Consider the following 22,143-nt stretch of genomic DNA (forward strand, 5'->3'; position numbering starts at 1 on the left):
ATCCAGTGTAATGTTCTGCAATAATCTACACAAAGACATCAATACAGGTTTGTGGAGTTTCGTAAATTTTGCACATACATAAAAATCCTTCTTTGTTTTTAGAAACTCAGACTTACTTTCCAACTCTACTCAGTATATCCCTAAAGATAACAGTTATTTCTGTGCAAAGTCAGAGAAGAGAAAGATTAAGAAGGGTGTTGTTCTGGTGGTGGTGGAATTCTGCTTACCCCAGGGCTTAGTAAAAACCATGAGTTGTTCTGCTAATGGACACGGACCATCTGGAATTAGAATTGCTATGTGAAATTTTCAAATCTGATTGTTGAATAATTTCTTAGGGATAGAGTAGTCATCTTGAGATGAGTTCTATGAAACATGATTATTCTTATTTTACTTTTGCTTTGTCGCGTCTTGGTTAACCAAAACACCATCTTTTCCTGCTAAACAAAGTCTCCATTCCCTCCACATTAGCTCTTTAATATTTCCCCCATATCTCAGCCTTCTTATTGCCTTGCCTATGAACTACTCATCAGTAGTCAAATCAGAGTCACTGTTTCCTGCAGTTGATTGTGAAGAGCAGGGAGACAAACCAGGAGAGAAAAACAAAACTCAATTTTAAAAAAATGAAAATTAGGATGATCTCACAGTGTTGAAAACGCCTTCGGCTGAGCATTTTATAGTAAAAGGTAATGAGGGAGCCCTTTTACTTAAGAAATTAGTGATAAGGATGAGATGCTCAGGAATTCATATTAAAAGCAATTTAGGGGATCAAGTGGTGAAAATAACTCACTTAACCCAAAATGCCCCAGCAAGCCCACAGTGCTTCCTGAGCATCCTGAGGATTTCATCATGTGTATTGGGGCACAGCAGGGACTGGCGTGGAGACGACCTGACACAGGGCTGCCTGCCCTTGGGGCTCTGAAGGCTCCTTCCCTAATTCAGGCACCAGCCAGATTCCTCACTGCATCACTGGGCAGCTGTGTTACCTTTAGGCAGATGCTCATCCATACGGGCTTCCCTTCAGACTAAAAGCCCAAACCCAGCAGATCATGAATTATAGACCTTGTCCTTTGTAGTTCTCTAATAAAGGCTTTTATTTCTTTCTCAGGAATGAATAAAGGTTTTTATACTCCACATATTAGTGAAGGCACAAGATTATTAATTAGCATGTTATTTTTTAAAATCTATATTTGCTATTAATATTACCTTCTTTGGAAAACTACCTCATGATAAAAGTCACAGTATTTCTCTAAAGATATTTTTACTTTCTCACTAGAGTATAACATTCTTGATCATTTATTGTTTTGTCTGAGTTTCCCGTCTGAATTTTATTTGAGGTAGAAAGATGATAGATCTCCATGTATTACCATCTCATTACAAAGGCCTGTTTAGGGCCAGAGTTCTGAGTGTCCTGCGTAGAGTTTTTAGTGGTGCCTTTGAACTTAAGAAGCCAGTAATCTCTCTAATATCAAGATCACAGAACATCTTCAAGAGAGATTTTCTTGTTTAGCTCTTACTCCTGCTCTGTCACCATATCTCTGCTGGTCATTGGAAAGCCTGATGCAATTATCTACCCATATATATCACACATATTCATACATGTCAGATTCTTTTATACTGTTTATCTACCTATAACATTGATTGATCATATCCACATATATGTGCAAACATATGTCTATGAATATGCTCTCCCAATGGACACCACTATTCCGTTGATCCCATATAGCACCTACACTATTTGTCTACTGTATTCTTTTTTTTCTGTGAAAGTAGACTGTGCCCTCAGCCTAAAATCCTTTTTTCTCCTCGATCTACTTATCACCCTTCCTTCCTTGTAATCCCTGTCATGTTGATGTATGGGTGCTTACAGACACACTTATCTCAACCACCAGATTTTAATTCCTAGAGAACACAGAGAGACTGTGTATCTCTTACACTAAGCTTGTCCAACCTGCGGCCCACAGGCCACATGCGGCCCAGGACAGCTTTGAATGTGTCCCAACACAAATTCATAAACTTAAACGATTATGAGATTTTGAGTGTGTGTGATTTTATTTATTTATTTTTTATTTTTTGGCTCATCAGCTATTGTGTTAGTGTAGACAGTTCTTCTTCCAGTGTGGCCCAGGGAAGCCAAAAGATTGGACACTCCTGTCTTACACATGTTTCCATCCTCAGTGATTAGTCTACTGTGCTGTACATAGTAGGCATTTTAAAGTGTTTATTTGGTAAGTGAATGACAATAGGAGAAATGTCATAGCCCCAGAGGTGGATAAGCTGTCCAACCACCACCAGTCCCCTTTCCCTTACCCTCTCAGTAACCCATCTCGGAGGACAGCAGTTTACTCCTTTCTTTACAGTCCTTATAGGCAAAGAGCCTACAGAGACAGTGTTGTTCAGAAACCCCGCCCCAGGCTGCTGTGTTAACACACCTCAGGAGTGGGGCATCTCTTCTACCATATCCATTGTTGGGCTGAGGGAAGCACCCATGGAGTTGGACAAAATGACCGCCTTGGCACCGTGTTCTTTACAACTAGATTGATGGTTCTTTGATGTGACTCAGTAATATTTAATAATGCCGTTCCTACTGAAAAAAGCACAAACAAACCTTATAGCTTAAGTGAAAGAACATTAAAACAAGAGTAAAAGAACATGTGCCAAGCTAAGGGGAGGGTAAGACAGTTGATGTCTTAACTCCTGACTAAGGAAAACTACAACTTAACATTAACCTAACCTTGAGGCCCCAGTAGCCAAAGTAAGAAAAGGAAAATAAAGCAAATTTTATAACATTCAATTTTTTTTAAAAAAAAAGCTATTCAAGTTAACAGTAATCTATGGAACATTTCAAAATAGCTAGAAGAGAATAATTCGAATGTTCCTAGCATAAAGAAAAAATAAATGTTTAAGATGATAGATATCCCAATTATCCTGATTTGATATTTACACATTAAATGCCTGTATCAAATGATCACATCTACCCTGAAAAATGTACATCTATTGTGTATTAATAAAATTTTTTAAAAACAATCAGAAATTGTAACAGAAAGTACACCTACAGTCTAAGATTTTTCATGTAGTTTATTTTACTGGGCATCAAAATGAACATATATTTATTAAAAGAGTAGTTTATAGCAATTTTTAAAGTATGCAGAAACAATCTTCATAAGGTTTTGTTTTTGTTTTTGAGACAGGGTCTCATTCTGTCACGTAGGCTGAAGTGCAGGAAATCACAGCTTACTGCGGGCTCAGCCTCCCAGGCTCAAGCAGTCCTCCTGCCTCAGCCTCCCAGGTAGCTGGGAGTACAGACGTGCCACCACACCTAGTTCATTTTTTTATTTCTTGTAGAGACAGAGTTTCACTATGTTGCCCAGGCTGGTCTCAAACTCCTGGGCTCAACTGATCCTCCCACCTCAGCCTCCCAAAGTGCTGGGATTACAGGTGTGAGTGACTGCATCCAGCCATAAGTATTTTCAATATATCAATCTTAATAAAAGATTTTTATAAATTTATATGCCCACAAAGGGATTTTTCGTAGAAAGCTAAAGCAGTAAACCTCACCTGTATAAATTTTGAACGATCTATGTTGAAACAGAGGCAATTTCTATCTAAATTGATAGTGTTGGTATACATTAATATATAGTAACTATCAGTTATCTAAGTATTATTAATTTGAGCTAAATCAAGGTAAAACTGAGGGGAACATTTCATCCTTCTAATTTTTCTCTTATCAGAGCTATTTTCATGATGTATTTCTTAAGGTATGTTAAAAGACATCAAAGATTCTACTTAGTCCTTGAAATTCTTCGAGGGACCAGACCCAAAATAAGCTTCTTCAACCCAGAAAAGCAAAGGAAAATAACAGATTTTACACTTGGGAGTCAGTTTTTTGCTTTTTCCTTGCCAGACATACACTTTGCTACACTGTGGCTTCAGTCTTCTCCAGAACAAGGAGAACAGTCTGGAAGGGACTTGCTCCTCCCCTTTATTCCAGCCTCATAAATAAACTCCACCCAGCACCCCTTTAAATCCAACTCAAAAGGGAAAAGAGATGAGTTGTCATCCATCCCATAGTTCTTCCGGGTCCAGGCCCTCCAGGGCACAATTTAAAACCCGACATAGAGCACAGTTCATGGTAGCTGGAAGTGCTGTGGTGCTCTCCACCCGACGGAAACCTGCAGATGTGCCATTTTTTCATCACCCTGCTTTGGTTCCTTTCTGAATGATGCCTGGGCTTAGCAGATCTGTTTATCACTTTGCATTTATCAGCATAAATATGATTAAAGAACTTCTTCAGAAGGTAATAAGTTTGTCCTTTTTCCAATTTATTTTCATAAATACCAGTCTGATTTAGTTGGCCAATTTGTATGAAACTAAGCCAGTGTCTTAGATATTCTGTTCTTATAGATTCACGAATGCCCAAAAGATATAACAGTGAAGAAGGTTTGAGGTATGAAGTTACTGGGGAAAAGATAGCTGTCAGGATGGGGGAAATGCTGTTGCAAATATCTAAGAAGTGAATAAAACCAAGCTCATTACAGTACATTTCTGTAATTCAGCAAATCCAAATCACTGATGCAGTGCCCTAAGGTTGTACACCTGGGACAAGATGGGCATCTTAATGGCACATCCAGGACTTTTTGCTGAAATGTTACTCTTTCTCCACACATTAGTGAGGACAGCAATAGCCCTGCACCTTCCAGTGTCCCCAAAAGAAATAGAGTATTGATCTGTTATGAGTTAAGTCAGAATACCCGGTGAGTAATGTAGAGGGACACACCTATTTTGGCTTGAGTTTTCCAGGTATTTCTAGATAGCCTTAGTTCTTTGTTTTGGCTACATATATATTAAGTTGATAAAACCTGCTGTGTATCATTTTATATAAAATAAATACAGACATACCATTTTGCCCACACTACCCCTGAACCACACCCTTGCCCTACCTTGTAGGCCTCTGTTTGAGAAATATGCTATTGATTTCTTTCTAGAAATCCTAGGTAGAAGCATAATAACTAATACCTTATAGTCAGACAGTATCTTGCAGTTTTGGAAACACTCTCAAACATCCTTTCTTTTGATCCCCCAAACAACCCTAATTAAATAAAAGACAGAGTATTATTATGATGCCCTTTTTGCAGTTGTGGAAACAAGTTCCCCAGGGAGGTAGAAGCCTTGGCCATGGTTACAGAGCTAGTGAGAGAGAGCTCAGCCTTAAAGCTCCGTGTTCCACACAGGGAGTTGGCGTGGCACTGAAGGCCTCCTGCACTGCCACCTCCCTGTGGTCAACACTAGACAAGGTGTATAACTTCACCTCCCCTCAGTTTCCTCATTGTAGAATAAATAATGCTTATCTCAAAGATGAGTGAGCAAGATTAAATAAGAGGATGTCTGTGAATTACTATACTTCAACATTTTTATTTTCTTTTTTGTTGTTGTTTTGTTTTTGTTTTGTTTGTTTTTGGTAGGGGTTACTTCTTAACAAGCCACAAGAGAGACTAGACCAAAGAGTCCTTCTGGTTACATCAATCCCCAACTAGGACCTTTCCCTGAACACTCTCAAACTATTTTAAGAGAAACTTTAATGCTGGGTAAAGTCCAAGATTTATTATAAAGCTGTTTTTGTGTATTTCCCATTCTATGTACTTTCAGTTGTTTAATCATTCGGGAAATATTTATTGACCACCTACTGTGGTTCAGGCTATGTAAATAAGGGAATCATGTTATTCAGTATCATGCCCGTTTTCTTTCCAAAGCAAATGTTACCATTTTCTAGTTCAATTGAAATATTAGGCTTAAAATTTTTATCTTTTCAAGGTTTGGACTTGTGCTTATGAGCAAGAGTGACCACTGACCCTCTCAAGGAAACAAGAAATGTTTAGGGTACAATTTTTACAGCATTCCTTTAAGAAAAGCACCATTGGCAACTAGCAGCTGAAAAACCAACCGCTAAACCCTAGTGTCAGTTTATGAGTAAGAGCATAGGCCGGGCGCAGTGGCTTACGCCTGTAATCCCAGCACTTTGGGAGGTCGAAGCGGGCAGATCACGAGGTCAGGAAATCGAGACCAGCCTGGCTAACATGGTGAAACCCTGTCTTTACTAAAAATACAAAAATTAGCTGGGTGTGGTGGTGCACACCTGTAATCCCATCTACTTGGGAGGCCGAGGCAGGAGAATCGCTTGAACTTGGAAGGCGGAGATTGCAGTGAGCCAAGATCGCACCACTGTAGTGCAGCCTGGTGACAGAGTGAGACTCCAACTCAAAAAAAAAACGAAAAAAAAGCGCACATGCACGCATGTTAATATTTCATTCCGGTTGTTCTTGTATTTGAAGGTTTAGTAATGTCATCAGAGCCCACACTCGCCTCGAGTCAAGATACAGCAATAGCTCTGGAGGATCCTATGATGAAGATAAAAGTAAGTACCAACAGGCTGTGGGCTTTCAGACGGAACACAAGTGGTCAGAGGATGGAAAATGAGTGTTCTGATTGTTCTTGGTCTGATTACTAAAAGGGCCTATAGATATTAAGTAACCATTTAATCCACCTATGCAGATGAGCATAGAGTCAGCATCCTCAAAAGTTAAAAAAAAAAAAAAAAACCATGGACAAATCAAAATTATAAAAATTCAAACTACCATCCACTCCTGTGTTTATATATATATATACATATATATACACATATATATATACATATATATGTGTATATATATATGTGTATATATATGTATATATATATTTTTTTTTTTGGAGATGGAGTCTTGCTTTGTCACCCAGGCTGGAGTGCAGTGGCACCTATAGTCCCAGCTACTTGGGAGGCTAAGACAGGAGGATCTCTTGAGCCCCAGAATTTGAAGCTGCAGTGAGTTGTTTTTGTTTTTCAAACAGAGTCTCACTCTGTCGCCCAGACTGGAGTGCAGTGGCATGATCTCAGTCCACTGCAGCTTCCACCTCCCAGGTTCAAGCGATTCTCCTGCCTCATCCTCCCAAGTAGCTGGGATTACAGGCACGTGCCATCATGCCCGGCTATGTGTGTGTGTGTGTGTGTGTGTGTGTGTGTGTGTGTGTGTATTTTTAGTAGAGGTGGGGTTTTGCCATGTTGGCCAGGCTGGTTTTGAACTCCTGACCTCAGGTAATCCACCCACCTCAGCCTCCCAAAGTGCTGGGATTACAGGCATGAGCCACTGTAACCAGCCCTGCAGTGAGTTTTGATCAATCCAATGCACTCCAGCCTGGGTGCCAGCGAGACCCTGTCCCTAAAAAAAAACTTTTTAATGAAAAATAAAGTTATTTTTACAAGCATACATTTTTAAAATTTATTCTGAAAACATCAAGTAGAGAAAACAAGTCTCTCCCTGAAAATAAAGCACAGTTGTCTTTCTCACCCTCCAGATGATCCAATTTCTCCCTACACGGGCTGGTTGCTGACTATTACAGAAACCAAGCAGCCGCAGCCCTTACCGATGCCTTGTACTGGAGGATGCTGGGCCCCCCTGGTTGACTATCTCCCGGAGACCATCACTCCCCGGGGGCCACTCCACAGGTGAGCAGCATGTGTGGGGAGAAGGAAACCTTAGCTTTGACTGGACTTTTCTACCTATGACAAGAGAAAAACCTAGTCCAGGTCCCACCACATTAAATTATCTTATCCATCAGTGGGATCTTGCCTGATTTGACTGCCAACTTCCAGCATATTAGCAGAGTTTGGTCAAATGTTAATCAACATTCAAAGCTGCCTGTGACCTTTGAATTTCTCCTTGATGTAATCTGGATATGGGCATGCATTCTGTGATGCTTTTTAGACTGTAAGCAACTTGATGAGAGGGACCTTGTCTTTGATTTCTCTTCATCCCTTAGCTCTTATTGCCTAGTGGCTAGAGACTCTCCTTTATGTGATTAGCTCAACCAATGTTTCTTCTTGTTGGTGGAGCTCTATGCTGCGTTACAAGTTAAACTCTATTTCCCTCGAATAAGAGCCTTATGTAATGTTTTAAAAACACTTCAGAGTTATATTGTACTGTAACTTAATGATCTACTAGTATTTCCATCCCCTTCAGAAGTTGCATTAATTTCATTATTTCATTGATTAGGTGCAATATTGCTGTAATTTTTATGACTGAAATGGTGGTGGATCACAGTGTACGAGAAGATTGGGCGCTTCATCTACCATTATTACTTCATGCTGTCTTCTTAGGTAAGACTGGATCTAAAAGGCATTCTAGCCAATCGGGTTAAAAATATACAGAAGTAATTCATAGAGATTTCCTTTCACGTTGACATCCTGTTTGAGTCATTTCGGGAATATTTGATCTCCACCATTTTTCATTGCCCTTTTGTGACATCTGCTCTGAAATGTCAGCTACTTGGTCACTGTTTGAAATTGCTCTATTTCTACCATGTAAATACAGTGGTTTCTCACTAGTGCCACATCTACAAAGATATCCAAAATAAGTTGGGCCTTTTTGAGAGTCTTCGGCTGAAGTGGTAAATTTTAAGCTATGAGGCATAGTCAGCGTATAAAAAGAAAGGATATAGGACAGAGTGGGCCAAGCCCTGAGCTTTGTAGAGCAAAAATGGGAAGAGGAACCAGCCAGGGAAACTCAGAAATTCAGTTAGAAAGAGACTAATACAATCAGAATCTTTCAGTAACAGGGATATCCAAGGAAGAGAACATCTCAAGAAGAAGGAATGCTAACCACATCAAATGCTACAGAGAGGTCAAGAAAAGTTCATCTATCAGCATTTTATGAGAACATTTTACTTAAGAAATAAAGCATTTTATTTTTCCTAAGCCCAACTAATGTATGTTGGTAACCCAAACAATAACAAAGAAAACTAAACATTCTTTTAAGATGTTCCTCCTGAGTATCCTGGAATCTTTACTATCCCTGGAATCTAAACGAGCTTAAGGTTTGTTTATACTTAGATTCTACTGGTTTTTTCCAGGTTTAGACCACTACCGGCCTGAAGTCTTTGAACACAGCAAAAAACTGCTTCTTCACCTCTTGATTGCCCTCTCTTGCAACAGCAATTTCCATTCCATTGCTTCCGTGCTCCTGCAGACCCGAGAGATGGGTGAAGCTAAGACTCTAACCGTGCAGCCAGCCTACCAACCTGAATATCTCTATACAGGTAACAGAGAAGGACTGGTAGAGAGCCTAGGACAGTTACAAATGCAGAGATAACTAACTGTGGGTGCCAGTGGAGCCCAAGTTAGCTTCTCTCATGCTATGACCTCCAACTTTCCACGTGGTAAATCAACAGTACAATAAATACACACCATTTCACTTGATGTGAACTTGCCTCTCAAAAGCTTTCTTTATTACTGAATATTTAAAATATATTTTTCCTGGTTATATAGATGATTGCTGCCCCCATTGAATATGTTCTTCCTGATGCATTGGAAATGTAAGTGCCCACTGGCCAGGAGCAGCAGTCTAGAACACCAAAGGATGAGAACGCACAAAATAGTGACCCTTGCTACTGCCTGAGAGCAGGGCACAGCCATGGTGCCAGATATATCACTTGTGTGCCTTCTAGTGCCCATGAAGGAATTTTCACTTTTGAATGACTGACCTTTTCCTTGAAGATACCATTAGTGGGAGCCTGTTAAAAACCATTGCTGTTTTGAAACAAAAAAAAATTCTTCTTAGAAATAGGAACAGATGGCATTAACTGAGTCAAAGAAATTACTCTGCCATGTCGTGCCATTCATGAAAACGGGTAATAGTGGTTTTCATTTAGAACCAGAACATTTAAAATATCTTAAAATGATGATGAAGATTACCAACTAACAGAGTTCAGGGACTAATTTTTTTTTTTACCTATTTTACACATTGCATTGGCGCTAGCTATGGTGCAACATTTCACATGTCACTGTGTGCTTTCTGCATTACTATGAAAAGGGTGCACCTTTTATTTATCACTTGTACCCACCAATGTGTTGGCTTCTAACAGATGTTAACATAGCTGTTTGGAAAACAAATATGAAATCATCATTATCTCTGAGACCTAAGGCCTACTGACCTCAATTTAAGCACTTCACTTTGAACCAAGCTACACTTAATTGAAAATAACCTATCAATAGCCTCTTAGAAATACAAAACTCCCTTTGCTGTAGATGTTTAATTAAACGGAAGAGTTCTAGCTGCTCTAAGTCCTGAGGATAAGAATGTATTTTTTTAAATGTTAGGCAGAGAAAATTGTAATATCTGATAAGTCGTGTATATCTGTGTACATCAGTTTTGCATTTATTATACCACTGATGTGGTATAAATGATTTAAAGTGAAGATTTACCAAAAACACATACAATATTCATAGGCAAGACAAACAGTAGATAGCTAAAGTGACTGGCTCTACAGGACACAGGGAATAGGTGTACAAAGATTATGGGAAATGTTCTTTTTTTATAAACATTTATTAAGCACCTAGTTTCAACTATGGTTGCTTTCAAATACACACTAAAAATGTGTGTGACAGAAATTATTGTCTTGACTTTATTATAATAGGACACCGAGATACAGAGAATTACATAAATTCCCTGAGGCTACACGATAAGTGGCAGAAATGTTATTCAAACCCAGGACTCCTCACATCTAATTCAGTATATCTATCAGACACACACCAGCACTACATACTTTTTATGATTATTAAATAGGGGAAAAGGGATAGTTGCATATATACATTTTCAAACCCACAGCCTACCCAGAGGTATAGAATGTCAACCAAGTATATAATGAAGAAACGGTATTTGCTTATGCCATATTTCTTTGAATACCATAAAACATATTCTATTAAAATATATCAATATACACGTAATACTAAAGCTTCTGGGCACATTTACTCAAAAATATTATGTATAAGTAACCAGCCATTAAGTGACTGGTATCCTCAAACAGGGTATCATTTCACATGGTTTTTTTGTTTGTTTGTTTGTTTGTTTTTTTGAGACAGAATCTCGCTCTGTTGCCCAGGCTGGAGTGCAGTGGTGTGATCTCGGCTCACTGCAAACTCCACCCACTGGGTTCACGCCATTCTCCTGCCTCAGCCTCCCGAGTAGCTGGGACTACAGTTGCCCGCCACCACGCCCGGCTAATTTTTGTATTTTTGGTAGAGACAGGGTTTCACCGTTCTAGCCAGGATGGTCTTGATCTCCTGACCTCGTGATTCGCCCGCCTTGGCCTCCCAAAGTGCTGGGATTACAGGCGTGAGCCACCGCGCCCAGCCCGTTTCACATGTTTAAGAAGACTAATACCCACGAATAATTTATTAAGTGCACAGTTAGTAGATGAACTGTTACAGTTGAACTGGTCGTTTGCCTGGTCCATGCATGCATACAAACACACACACATACCTTTCTTTTATAGAAAGTATCAAATAGCAGAGTAGAAAGCAGCACATCACCTCCTATTCCCAAATACACACTCATTTACACAGCAGTGCAACTGATTTCCTAAACAAAGAAAAACTGTCAGTCTCATTTAATCATAGCCACAGGCAAAAGCAACCATTTTCTCCCCAGAATTTAAATAACTCCACACTTCTCTGCGCTCCTCTGTGGACCTCATTAAGCATGCTGACAAGCACACTGCCTAGTACATCCCTCCTTGACCTTCTTCTCCCACCAGGTGGCTTTGACTTCCTGAGAGAGGACCAGTCGTCCCCGGTGCCCGACTCAGGGCTTAGCTCAAGCTCCACCTCCTCCAGCATCAGTCTGGGAGGCAGCAGTGGAAACCTCCCACAGATGACCCAGGAGGTAGAAGATGTGGACACAGCTGCTGAAACAGATGAGAAGGCAAACAAGCTCATTGAGTTTCTGACGACCAGGTAATAAGGGGTTAGGAGTCCGCTACTATTTGCAGGTTGGTCTTTTGGAAAATTGCCAACGCTTTAAACCACACAGATGGAAAAGTGATCCTGGGGTTCTAACAAAGTCCTGTTTCTCTTCTCAATTGCAACTGCTGGAGTCTGTGTGAACAGACACTGAGATACAGAGAATTACAATTTGTGAAAGGCAGACATCGGTAGCAGTTTCTGGATCCCACTGATGTGACAGTTGATGGGCAAGGGGATTTTGTAGATAATGATGATGCCGCAGATGGAGGCAGGAGGTGGTAGTGCCCCACAGTGAGCATGCCTTTAGTCATCTATCAGAGTTGCCAGGGGTTAGTAGTTCTGAGACTTGGCAAAGAACATCACTCTGGAAATCAAGGATATTAGCCATGGTCAACCCAGAAGCAGCTGCCAAGGGGACCATTATTTGTTCATCTGGTCCAAAGAGTCATTTGTAAAAGGCAGTCAGAAACCAGAAACAATAGGAAGCATAATAGGAAAGGAATCAAACTAATAAATCAAAACCAAGAGAAACTGCAAGTGGTCCTGGTTAGGTCTTCTGGTTCTTCTCATTAACCATTTAGCTTGTAAGGCTTCAGGATTTCGAACACCCGGCAGTCTGGTAGTTGTGTAAAGCATGCTTACCTGTGACTGGGTGCCATGCTCCCCTTTCTCAGTGAGTTAAGTCCTGGAAATCTAGTCTGTGTATGTGTTATCTAATATCTCACGTGATCTTGCTTTCTTCAGCTAATGCATCAATTAATGCAAACAATAAAAAAAAGAATATTTTCTTTCCACAATTCATGATTCAGGTTATTTTGTGCAGCTCTCAATTTAATGTAGGATTTAATGTGCAGGAAGCTTAGGACAGGAGCTGATGGTGCCTACGTACAGTATGCCTGCACATACAGGGTACTTCAGAGACCCGCATGATTTGTGGAAAGGAAAAGTATTGTCACCACTCACCATCTGTCAGTACCACGTGTTTGGAATAACTCTTCTCTGAAATTCTCCTACCTGGCTCCATTCCATTCTTACTGTTGAAAACCAAGTAGATGACAGAGGCCATGTCTTCAGCTTGATTGTATGGTATTTGCAACTTGATGTGATCCAGATAAAAGCCTTACCTCTGCAAATGCTAAAATGTGAAAATTGAGTCCATGTCTAAATCTTTATTTCACTTAACATTTGATATCATTTTACTTAACAAACAAACATGTAGCACTTATGGTATGCCAAGCACTGTTCTGGTGAATTGGGAGGTTTTAATTTTGTAAATGAATTTAATTTAAAACATTTTAAAATGACTCTATAAATTAGATGTGTTTTGAGTATGCTGATAAGGTTTATAAGACTGAAATGTACTTCCAAAATAATTCGTAAAATTGTTTAAAGTATTTTTTTAACTCACATTTTAAGTTCGAGGGTGCATGTGCAGGGTATGCAGGTTTGTTACATAGGTAAACGTGTGTCAAGGGGGTTTGTAGTACAGGCTATTTCATCAGCCAGGTATTAAGCCCAGTATCCATTAGTTGTTTTTCCTGATCCTCTCTCTCTCCTACCCTCTGCCCTCCAGTAGGCCCCAGTGTGTGTTATTCTCCCCAACGTGTCCATGTGTTCTCATCATTCAGCTCCCACTTATAAGTGAGAACATGCGGTATTTGGTTGTCTGTTCCTGCGTTAGTTTGCTAAGGATGATAGCCTCCAGCTCCATCCATGTCCCTGCAAAGGATATAATCTTGTACCTTTTTATGGTGGCACAGTATTCCATGGTGTATATGTACCACATTTTCTTTATCCAATCTGTCATTGATGGGCATTTGGGTTGATTCCATGTCTTTGCTATTGGGAATAGTGTTACAGTGAGCATATGCATGCATGTGTCTTTATAACAGAACAACGTATATTCCTTTGGTCATACACCCAGTAATGGAATTGCTGGGTCGAATGGTATTTCTGTCTCTGGGTCTTTGAGGAATCGCCACACTGTCTTCCACAATGGTTGAACTAATTTATACTCATACCAACAGTGTAAAAGCCTTCCTTTTTCTCCACAACCTTGCCAGCATCTATTATTTTTTGACTTTTTAATAATCACCATTCTGACTGGTGTGAGATGGTATCTCACTGTGGTTTTGATTTGCATTTCTCTAATGATCAGTGATGTTGAGGCTTTTTTATATAATTGTTGGCTGCATGTATGTCTTCTTTTGAGAAGTGTCTGTTCATGTCCCTTGCCCACTTTTTAATGGGTTTTTTTTTCTTGTAAATTTGTTTAAGTTCCTTATAGATGCTGGGATTAGACCTTTGTCAGATGCATAGATTGCAAAAAATTTAAATATGTTATATGTTTGGAGTCAGGACTGTATGTATAGTTTTAAAAATGTAAAATGACAGTTATATTTTTGACATTTTGTGTGTTTTGTTTAAGGGCATTTGGTCCACTTTGGTGCCATGAAGACATCACACCTAAAAATCAAAATTCAAAGAGTGCTGAACAGCTCACTAATTTTCTGCGTCACGTTGTATCTGTATTTAAAGATTCCAAATCAGGTACTTCATCTTATTTGCACAGATCCCTCTTTCAGCATTGTTCTGTAATGGACACTGTCTCTATATGATGATTACAGCGCCTTAGAGCGGTCCTGCACTCCACATCATAGCACGAGCATATTCACAGGGGAGTTCTGAAGCTTGTTTGGATGCTGCCTAACTGCATGGTATTTAATGCCATGTATATTTGCATTATGCTATCAAATAATTTTCCCGACATACTTGTTCTACTTCTTTCATTTACCTTACTAGAATTAAACTGTGCCTGTAACATTTTCTTTAAAGAAGGCTATGAGGAATTAATCTCATTAATTGACTCTCATCAGTCTGGTTAAATGGCTGGTTAAATGGTCAAACTGTTTTTTTTTTTTTAATTGTGATAAAATGTTTTTGGCTTTAAAAGTTTTTGCTAACAATTCCTGTGCAAATGACTATTCAATATTCTAAATAGAGTGTGAGTCCTTTAGCATCATGATACTTAAGTGTTTGCCTTCTGCTGAATTCCTTCAGGTCCAAGTTGGCCTGGGCTGATTTGTGTGTGAAACAAATCTGGTTTCTCAACAAGTTGTAAAACCATCTCTGCCTTTTTTTCCTCACACCAGGCTGGCAATATTAAATCCAGCTCCCTGGCTTTTCCAGCTGCTCTGATAATTAGCACATTTCCCAGTTTGAAACATTTTGGATTAGCCACATATCTTTTCATTATCAGAGGACACTTACTAAAAAACAAAAGATACCGACAGACCGAAATGGGAGAGTCATTGCTAGGAATAGACTTCCGTTTCTAGTTTTCAGTTTCCCCTTTGGAATTTGTTTAAAATATGAAGACCTCAAAAGCCAATTAATAATTGAACACAGCCCAAAGGAAGAAGTTTACTATTTGTATGTAAACCATTAATTAATCTAAAATCTTGGATTGAATGAAAATAATAAACATGAGAAAATATATAAATGCCTTATACTGAATTCTTGGAGGGTAATTCAGGCTGCATAAAGTCTAAGTCTTTTTGCACCTTGATCAATTTTTACTGATTCTGATTTCCTTGTACATCCCTGCTTTTGGCCTGTTTTCTCTATACATATACAATGTATTCCTGGAAATACTTGTGTTAGTCAGGGCGGCATAGCTGCTGTAACAAACAGCCCCCAGAGCTCAGAGGCTTAACACAACAGAAGATTATTCCTGGGTCCTGTAACAGTTCAGTGCAGGTGTTTGGCAGGTGGCCTTCCGCTAGGTGCTTCAGGACCCTCCAGCCTGAGGCTGTGCCACCCCCTAGGCTGAGGCCTCTGCTGGGCCCTCTGCAACCAGCCAGCAGGTGGAAGAAGAGAGAGTGAGAAGAGGATTCCTCAGGATGAGTTGACACCCCAGACTTAAATGGGGTATCCAGTGGGTTTTTTTCTACATTTCATGGGCCAGAACTCGGGTACCTGGGCACACCTAACTGCAAGGAAGACTGGGAAGTATAGATTCACTGTGTGGCTGGAAAGAAAAAGAAACATTTTCCTTTTCTCACAGGACACTGTTGCGGTGATGGTGGAGTCTGAAGTCCTACTAGTACAGTTCTAGCCTTCAGGTTCATTGTGATTTAAATGGGCATTTGCTCATTTGAATCACATTTATCATTTGCCAGGGGTACCTAACCTCCACACAGAAAATAGGTTCAGTAAACAAACCTTTATTTTGATAAACAAAATAAAGACACAAAAAGCTTTTTTGAAGCATCATTCATAAGATACGAACAGCCTACATGGGTTTAATCCTATGCTTACTACCCTGAATGTGTCTGAAGTTAATTTTCCAGGGCCCTCTGTTTTCTCTGCAGGAACATTTTCTTGTATAATCTATTTGTCCCTAGGGTCAAGTAGCCAAGCTGCAGCTAAGAGCAATGACATTGAATTATCCCTTCTGGCCCACCTTCATGTAGCAGCCAAATGTGCTGCAGAGCCTCTGTGTCATAGAGACAGCCAAAGTCTCTGTTTCCATTCAGTCCTCCTACCCTTGTAGTCTGCTTTTCTCCCTGCAGAGAGGCACAAGTATATAATTTAATGACCTAGAATTCGGTCATGAGCTTTATCTTACATTGTCATTCCCATCTGATCAAATGGTTTTCTGATTACTGAGATTACCTTTGTACAATTGGAAAAACAAATATTCAGGCAAAAGTTTAAATTATGGCTGCCTTCTTCACAGTATCTACACTTCAATATCTGTATATCAATAAAGCAAAGACTTTGGCACAGACCTTAGTTGTGTTTTGAGTTGAATAGACCCACTAACAGCTTTCCTCTATTCTGAAATTTCCTCTACTCTAACAAACTTACAAAAAAAGGAGAGTATTCTATGTAAAAAAAAAAGTAGTATAGAAGAATAATATATGAAAATAGCAGAGTAATAAATAAGAATACATTTGTGAACCTATGTTACGTTTCAGACACTATACTAGGCACTTTGTAAGTTGTTTAATTTTCACAACTTATGAGACAAGTTAAAGATAAGGAAACAGGCTCATGGAGAACAAATTCCTTTCCCAGAGTTAGAAAGCCTCTAATTCAATACCAGGACCATCTTGTTCCAAAGCCTTTTTCTACTACACTATACCTCCCTAAGATTTTGTTTTTATTTGTTTTTATTTTAAAATGAGGTGGGTGGAGTGGCACACACCTGTAATCCCAGCGACTCAGTAGGCTGAGGCAGGAGGATTCTTTGGGCCCAGGAGTTCAAGACCAGCCTGGGCAACAAAGAAAGACCCTGTTTCCAAAAAAAAAAAAAAAAAAGCTCGACATGGTGGCTCATGCCTGTAATCCGAGCACTTTAGGAAGGCAAAGCAGGCAGATCACTTGAGCCCAGGAGTTCAAGACCAGCCTTGGCAACATAGTGAGACCCCATCTCTACAAAAAATAAAAAAACTATCCAGGCATGGTGGCACATGCTTGTAGTCCCAGCTACTTGGGAGGCTGAGGTGGGAGGATCACTTGAGCCCAGGAGGTAGAGGCTGTGGTGAGCTGTGATCATGCCACTGCACTCCAGCCTGGGCAGCAGAGTGAGACCCTGTCTCAAAAAGAGAAAAAAAAAATGGTTGACTTGTAAATAAGTACCACTATAAGGTAGCCCTGTGCCGTTAGCCTGTTTTAAACTTAGAGGTAGCTTTGATGCCCCAGAGCATGTAGAGTAGAGACCGACCTATTCTGTGGCTCTTGTTACCCTAGGCTTCCATCTGGAGCACCAGCTGAGTGAAGTTGCATTGCAGACAGCACTCGCAAGCTCTTCAAGGCACTATGCTGGTCGGTCCTTCCAGATATTCCGGGCCCTCAAGCAACCTCTGTCAGCACATGCCTTATCTGACCTTCTCTCAAGATTGGTGGAGGTGATAGGAGAACATGGAGATGAGATTCAGGTATGGAAGGGAAGACCACTGAGCTCATAAAGGATGAGCTCTCTCATCTCAATGAGGTGTAAACGATTTTTGAGCCTTTCTTCTGTCAACAATTATTCCAGCCATCTGGACATGTACAATATATTTTTTCAATTTTAGAGGTTGACTTTTATATTTACAAAAATTATTCCAAGGAGCCTTGTTCTAGAAATTCAGTGGATATTATCTCTTTTATATAAGCCAACAACTGGAAATCCCCTGGTGGCTTCTTGTTTGTTGTTTTTGTGGTTGGTTTTATTTGGCAGGTGGCCAGGGGATTATTTTGTATAGTTTGGGGTTTCTGGCTGCCAACCTAGGATACAGTTATACAGTCTCCCTTCCCAGAGCAGGGACCTCCACTGTATCTGTGCAAAGCACTACCTCTCTCTGTATGGTTAGTCTCCAGTAGACTGAGAAGAGCTGAAGAAGGAATGGAGAGTGACAGCCACAAGGAGGCCCTCAGCTTAACAGGTTGAGAGCTGCTGGCATTACAAGCTCTCTGGCTCTGGCCAAGTCCTTCTTTCCCTTCAGAAATGTTCGTGGCTGGACAGTGGCTCACGCCTATAATCTCAGCACTTTGGGAGGCCAAGATGGGCAGATCACTTGAGGCCAGGAGTTCAAGATCAGGCTGGCCAACACGGTGAAACCCCTTCTCCACTAAAAATACAAAAATTATCTAGGCATGGTAGCACACGCCTATAATCTGAGCTACTCAGGAAGCTAGGGCAGGAGAATCACTTGAACCCAGGAGGCAGAGATTGCATTGACCCAAATTGTGCCATGGCACTCCAGCCTGGGCAATGGAAGTGAGATTCCATCTCAGAAAAACAGAAATGTTCCTGCATCTGAGGAAGCCTGCACACCTACAGACAATACCTGCTTCCTTCTTTCAGCCATCAGAGGTGCTGTTTAAAACACCACGGAGGCAGCTCTTCCTGTACCTCTCCTCTTGATCTGTGGCTTTCAGACATTGCCACTCTGTATTTCAAATGCCCACCCTCCCCTCCGCAGAGGGTCATGCTTGCCCCCTCGCTGTTGGATTTCAAATGAAAGTGATCTGTTGAGGCTCTTAGACATAGGGAAATAAATTTTTATGATTATCTGCTAACTCCTAAGCCATCTGAATTTCCTAAGTGGCCCTTAAAGCTTATTTTAGACTTCATAAATTAAAGCAGCAATAACATTATTGGAATAAAGTTTGCATTGATTAAATTTATCTTCAGGAAATTAACAATGGTTACAAGCAATACAAAATGCTATCTTTGCATGTTTGGCAGGGTTATGTAATGGAAGCGCTCCTAACCTTGGAGGCGGCTGTGGATAACTTGTCTGACTGCTTGAAGAACAGTGACCTCCTAACTGTATTGTCCCGGTGAGAATCAGCTTAATGATATTTTGACATCAAGTGTACTATACAGGAGTATTTGGGAGTTGCTGGACTTTAGGCAAAGTACAAAGAAGAAATCTAGTTTTTGTAGTATATTTATGACCTGAAAAAGTATGTGTAATACTTTCTTAATTTAAAAAAGAAGTCATAATACACAAACACACACGCATTATATAAGTATTTTAAAACATCAGGAAGATAGATACTGTTATCTCTGAATGATAAAATATTAATAATTTTTCATTTCTTTTTTTGAGTATTTTTCCAAATTTTATGTAATAATTATCCTATTTATTACATTGATAAAGGGAAGCAAAAGCTAAATATTATTTTTAAATGAATATATACAAAGCTTCTGAACTGTTGCCATAAAAACAGTTGGAATAAATGTTGACTTCATTCAAAGAAATTCCTACCTTAGTATCTTTTTTTTGCTCCTGCCAATGTTTAATAACTCATTTCAAATTATTCATGACTCTATATTCTGTTTGTGTTATTGAGTTCATCTTGTTTGAAATTGAGTCGGTAATGTTATCTTGTATCCGATTGGGCCTTGTTTCATTTTTAAGCTGAGCATTTTTTATGGATAGTTTTGGTATGATTACAAACATCACACATATTTATCTATATAAACATAAAGATTCATCTAAATCAGTAAAAATATAGCAAGAATGTTGACAAAGAGTTTTACCTTTTCAGCATAGACTTAGAAATAATTTTTCTTAAATTTTGGTAAGTACCAAAAAATTTCCTTTGACATGAACATTTAACAGCTTCCTTTTGGATAGCATAATTCCCATTTCTGTTCTCCTTATCAGTCAGTTAACAGAATATTGGAGGTTATACCTATCAGGTACATTTTATGTCATAATTACTCCTACCCAAATTCAAGCAAAACATAAATGAAATATCAGTAAACTTTAAGGCCAATTATTGATTTCTTTACATTTTCAATAAGTAGCAGTCAGTATTGGGCTTTTTGTTTTGTTGATGAGGGATTCTCTTGTTTTGTTTTTTATAGCTTTAAGGATAAGGAAAAATAAATGAATAAAAAGTGGCATTTCTAAAGAATGATTTCCCTCCTGCAGTGTTTCTCAGTGGACTTGAAAGGACTGGCTTTTGATGACACATGTTGGCATCCTATTAAACTTATTTGTTTTTATACCTAGCTCTTCCTCACCAGATTTAAGCTCTAGCAGTAAACTAACAGCAAGCAGAAAGAGCACAGGACAACTAAATGTGAACCCTGGAACCACCAGCGGCAACACCACGACTGCAGAACGGAGCCGGCATCAACGAAGCTTCTCTGTGCCCAAGAAGTTTGGTGTCATCGACCGATCCTCTGACCCACCTCGAAGTGCCACACTGGACAGAATTCAGGCTTGTACCCAACAAGGCCTCTCCTCAAAAACCAGAAGCTCATCCTCCTTGAAGGACAGTCTCACAGACCCATCCCACATAAACCATCCCACCAACCTACTGGCCACCATCTTCTGGGTCACAGTGGCCTTGATGGAGTCTGATTTTGAGTTTGAATACTTAATGGCCTTAAGGCTGTTGAGCAGACTACTGGCACATATGCCACTTGACAAGGCTGAGAACCGAGAAAAGCTTGAGAAACTCCAGGCGCAGCTCAAGTGGGCCGACTTCTCCGGGCTGCAGCAGCTGCTGCTGAAAGGATTCACATCCCTCACCACCACAGACCTGACCCTGCAGCTCTTCAGTCTGCTGACACCAGTGTCCAAAATATCCATGGTGGATGCATCCCACGCTATTGGTAAAGCCAGCCTCGTTCACCCTCTCTCAATTCTGATGGTGGTTGTGTTCGTTATTTGGTGCAGTAAGATAATATGAACTTATTGCTTTTAACAATTCTGCTTAAAAATGGTTCCTTGGGAGTAGTTTATTTTTTTCTCATAAAATTCTATATAATGTAAATCTCAATGATCTATATTATAGAAAATATTTTAAGGCAATAGCATAAAAGGGGCCAAAATTATTTTTAAGATATTAGCGATTTCTTTTTAGCTTTCCAGATCAAACTGCAGGTGCTGTTAGTTTATTCCATTGCTCTTGCACAGAAAAAAAAAAAATTCTTTCTTAATTCCTAAATCTTTTATTTTTTCTTTGCTTTTCTGCTTTTCTGTTCTTCTTGGAAATTCTCTTGGTTTCCTCTTGTTTTGAATAAACCCAAATCAACAAACCAGATTTTTTATTTTTTTGTTTTGTTTTGTTTTGTTTTTGTTTTTTGAGACGGAGTCTTGCTCTGTCGCCAGGCTGGAGTTCAGTGGCATGATCTTGGCTCCCTGCAACCTCTCCTCCCAGGTTCAAGCAATCCTCCTGCCTCCGCCTCCCTAGTAGCTGAGATTACAGGTGTACGCCACCACGCCCAGCTAAGTTTTGTATTTTTAGTAGAGACAGGGTTTCACAATGTCGGCCAGGATGGTCTCGATATCTTGACCTTGTGATCCACCCGCCTCAGCCTCCCAAAGTCCTTGGATTACAGGCGTGAGCCACCATGCCTGGCCAACAAACCAGATTTTTAATGCCATGGCATGTGACCCAGAATTCATTTCATGAAGCTGTAGGTTAACAGAGAGGGACTAAGCCATTCCTTATTTTAAAGAGTCTTTTCAATTACATGACTAAGACTTAAATTGGTTGGCCTATGTCCTCTCACACCAGTTTTTCTTAAAATATGTTTTTTTTGATAAAAATTTCAAACTAGTACTTCAGCTCAGTTCAATCTGTGCCAAAAAAATCTGGGCCAGCCATCCTTATTCACAATAGTCCAGTGCAAGATAATCACTGCATCTTAAAATCACAGATCTACTTTAGTGTCTTCTTTGTAACTGGTGCCATTGTGGTTGTGCATTTTTCATAGATTTTGTGTTAGATCATGTTTAAGCTGATTCAAAAAACTGCTTTTGCATCACCTCAGTATAAAAATCTGTCACATGCCTTCC

At 39.7% G+C, this 22,143-nt stretch overlaps 1 protein-coding gene across 4 annotated transcripts in view; it reads left to right on the forward strand.

The window, feature by feature from the left end:
* FRY (FRY microtubule binding protein) overlaps positions 1-22,143 on the forward strand; it is a 453,339-nt gene that overhangs the window by 370,680 nt on the left and 60,516 nt on the right. For all 4 annotated transcript variants that reach the window (XM_063619275.1, XM_055244887.2, XM_055244886.2 and 1 more), the window contains 9 exons: positions 6,327-6,409; positions 7,384-7,534; positions 8,082-8,185; positions 8,938-9,123; positions 11,620-11,818; positions 14,256-14,377; positions 17,585-17,772; positions 19,068-19,162; positions 20,347-20,954. In XM_063619275.1, the coding sequence (XP_063475345.1) occupies positions 6,327-6,409; positions 7,384-7,534; positions 8,082-8,185; positions 8,938-9,123; positions 11,620-11,818; positions 14,256-14,377; positions 17,585-17,772; positions 19,068-19,162; positions 20,347-20,954 (1,736 nt within the window). The remainder of the gene's footprint in view (positions 1-6,326; positions 6,410-7,383; positions 7,535-8,081; positions 8,186-8,937; positions 9,124-11,619; positions 11,819-14,255; positions 14,378-17,584; positions 17,773-19,067; positions 19,163-20,346; positions 20,955-22,143) is intronic.

This window comes from Symphalangus syndactylus, chromosome 15, assembly GCF_028878055.3.
Source record: "Symphalangus syndactylus isolate Jambi chromosome 15, NHGRI_mSymSyn1-v2.1_pri, whole genome shotgun sequence".
NCBI classification, from domain to species: Eukaryota; Metazoa; Chordata; class Mammalia; order Primates; family Hylobatidae; genus Symphalangus; species Symphalangus syndactylus.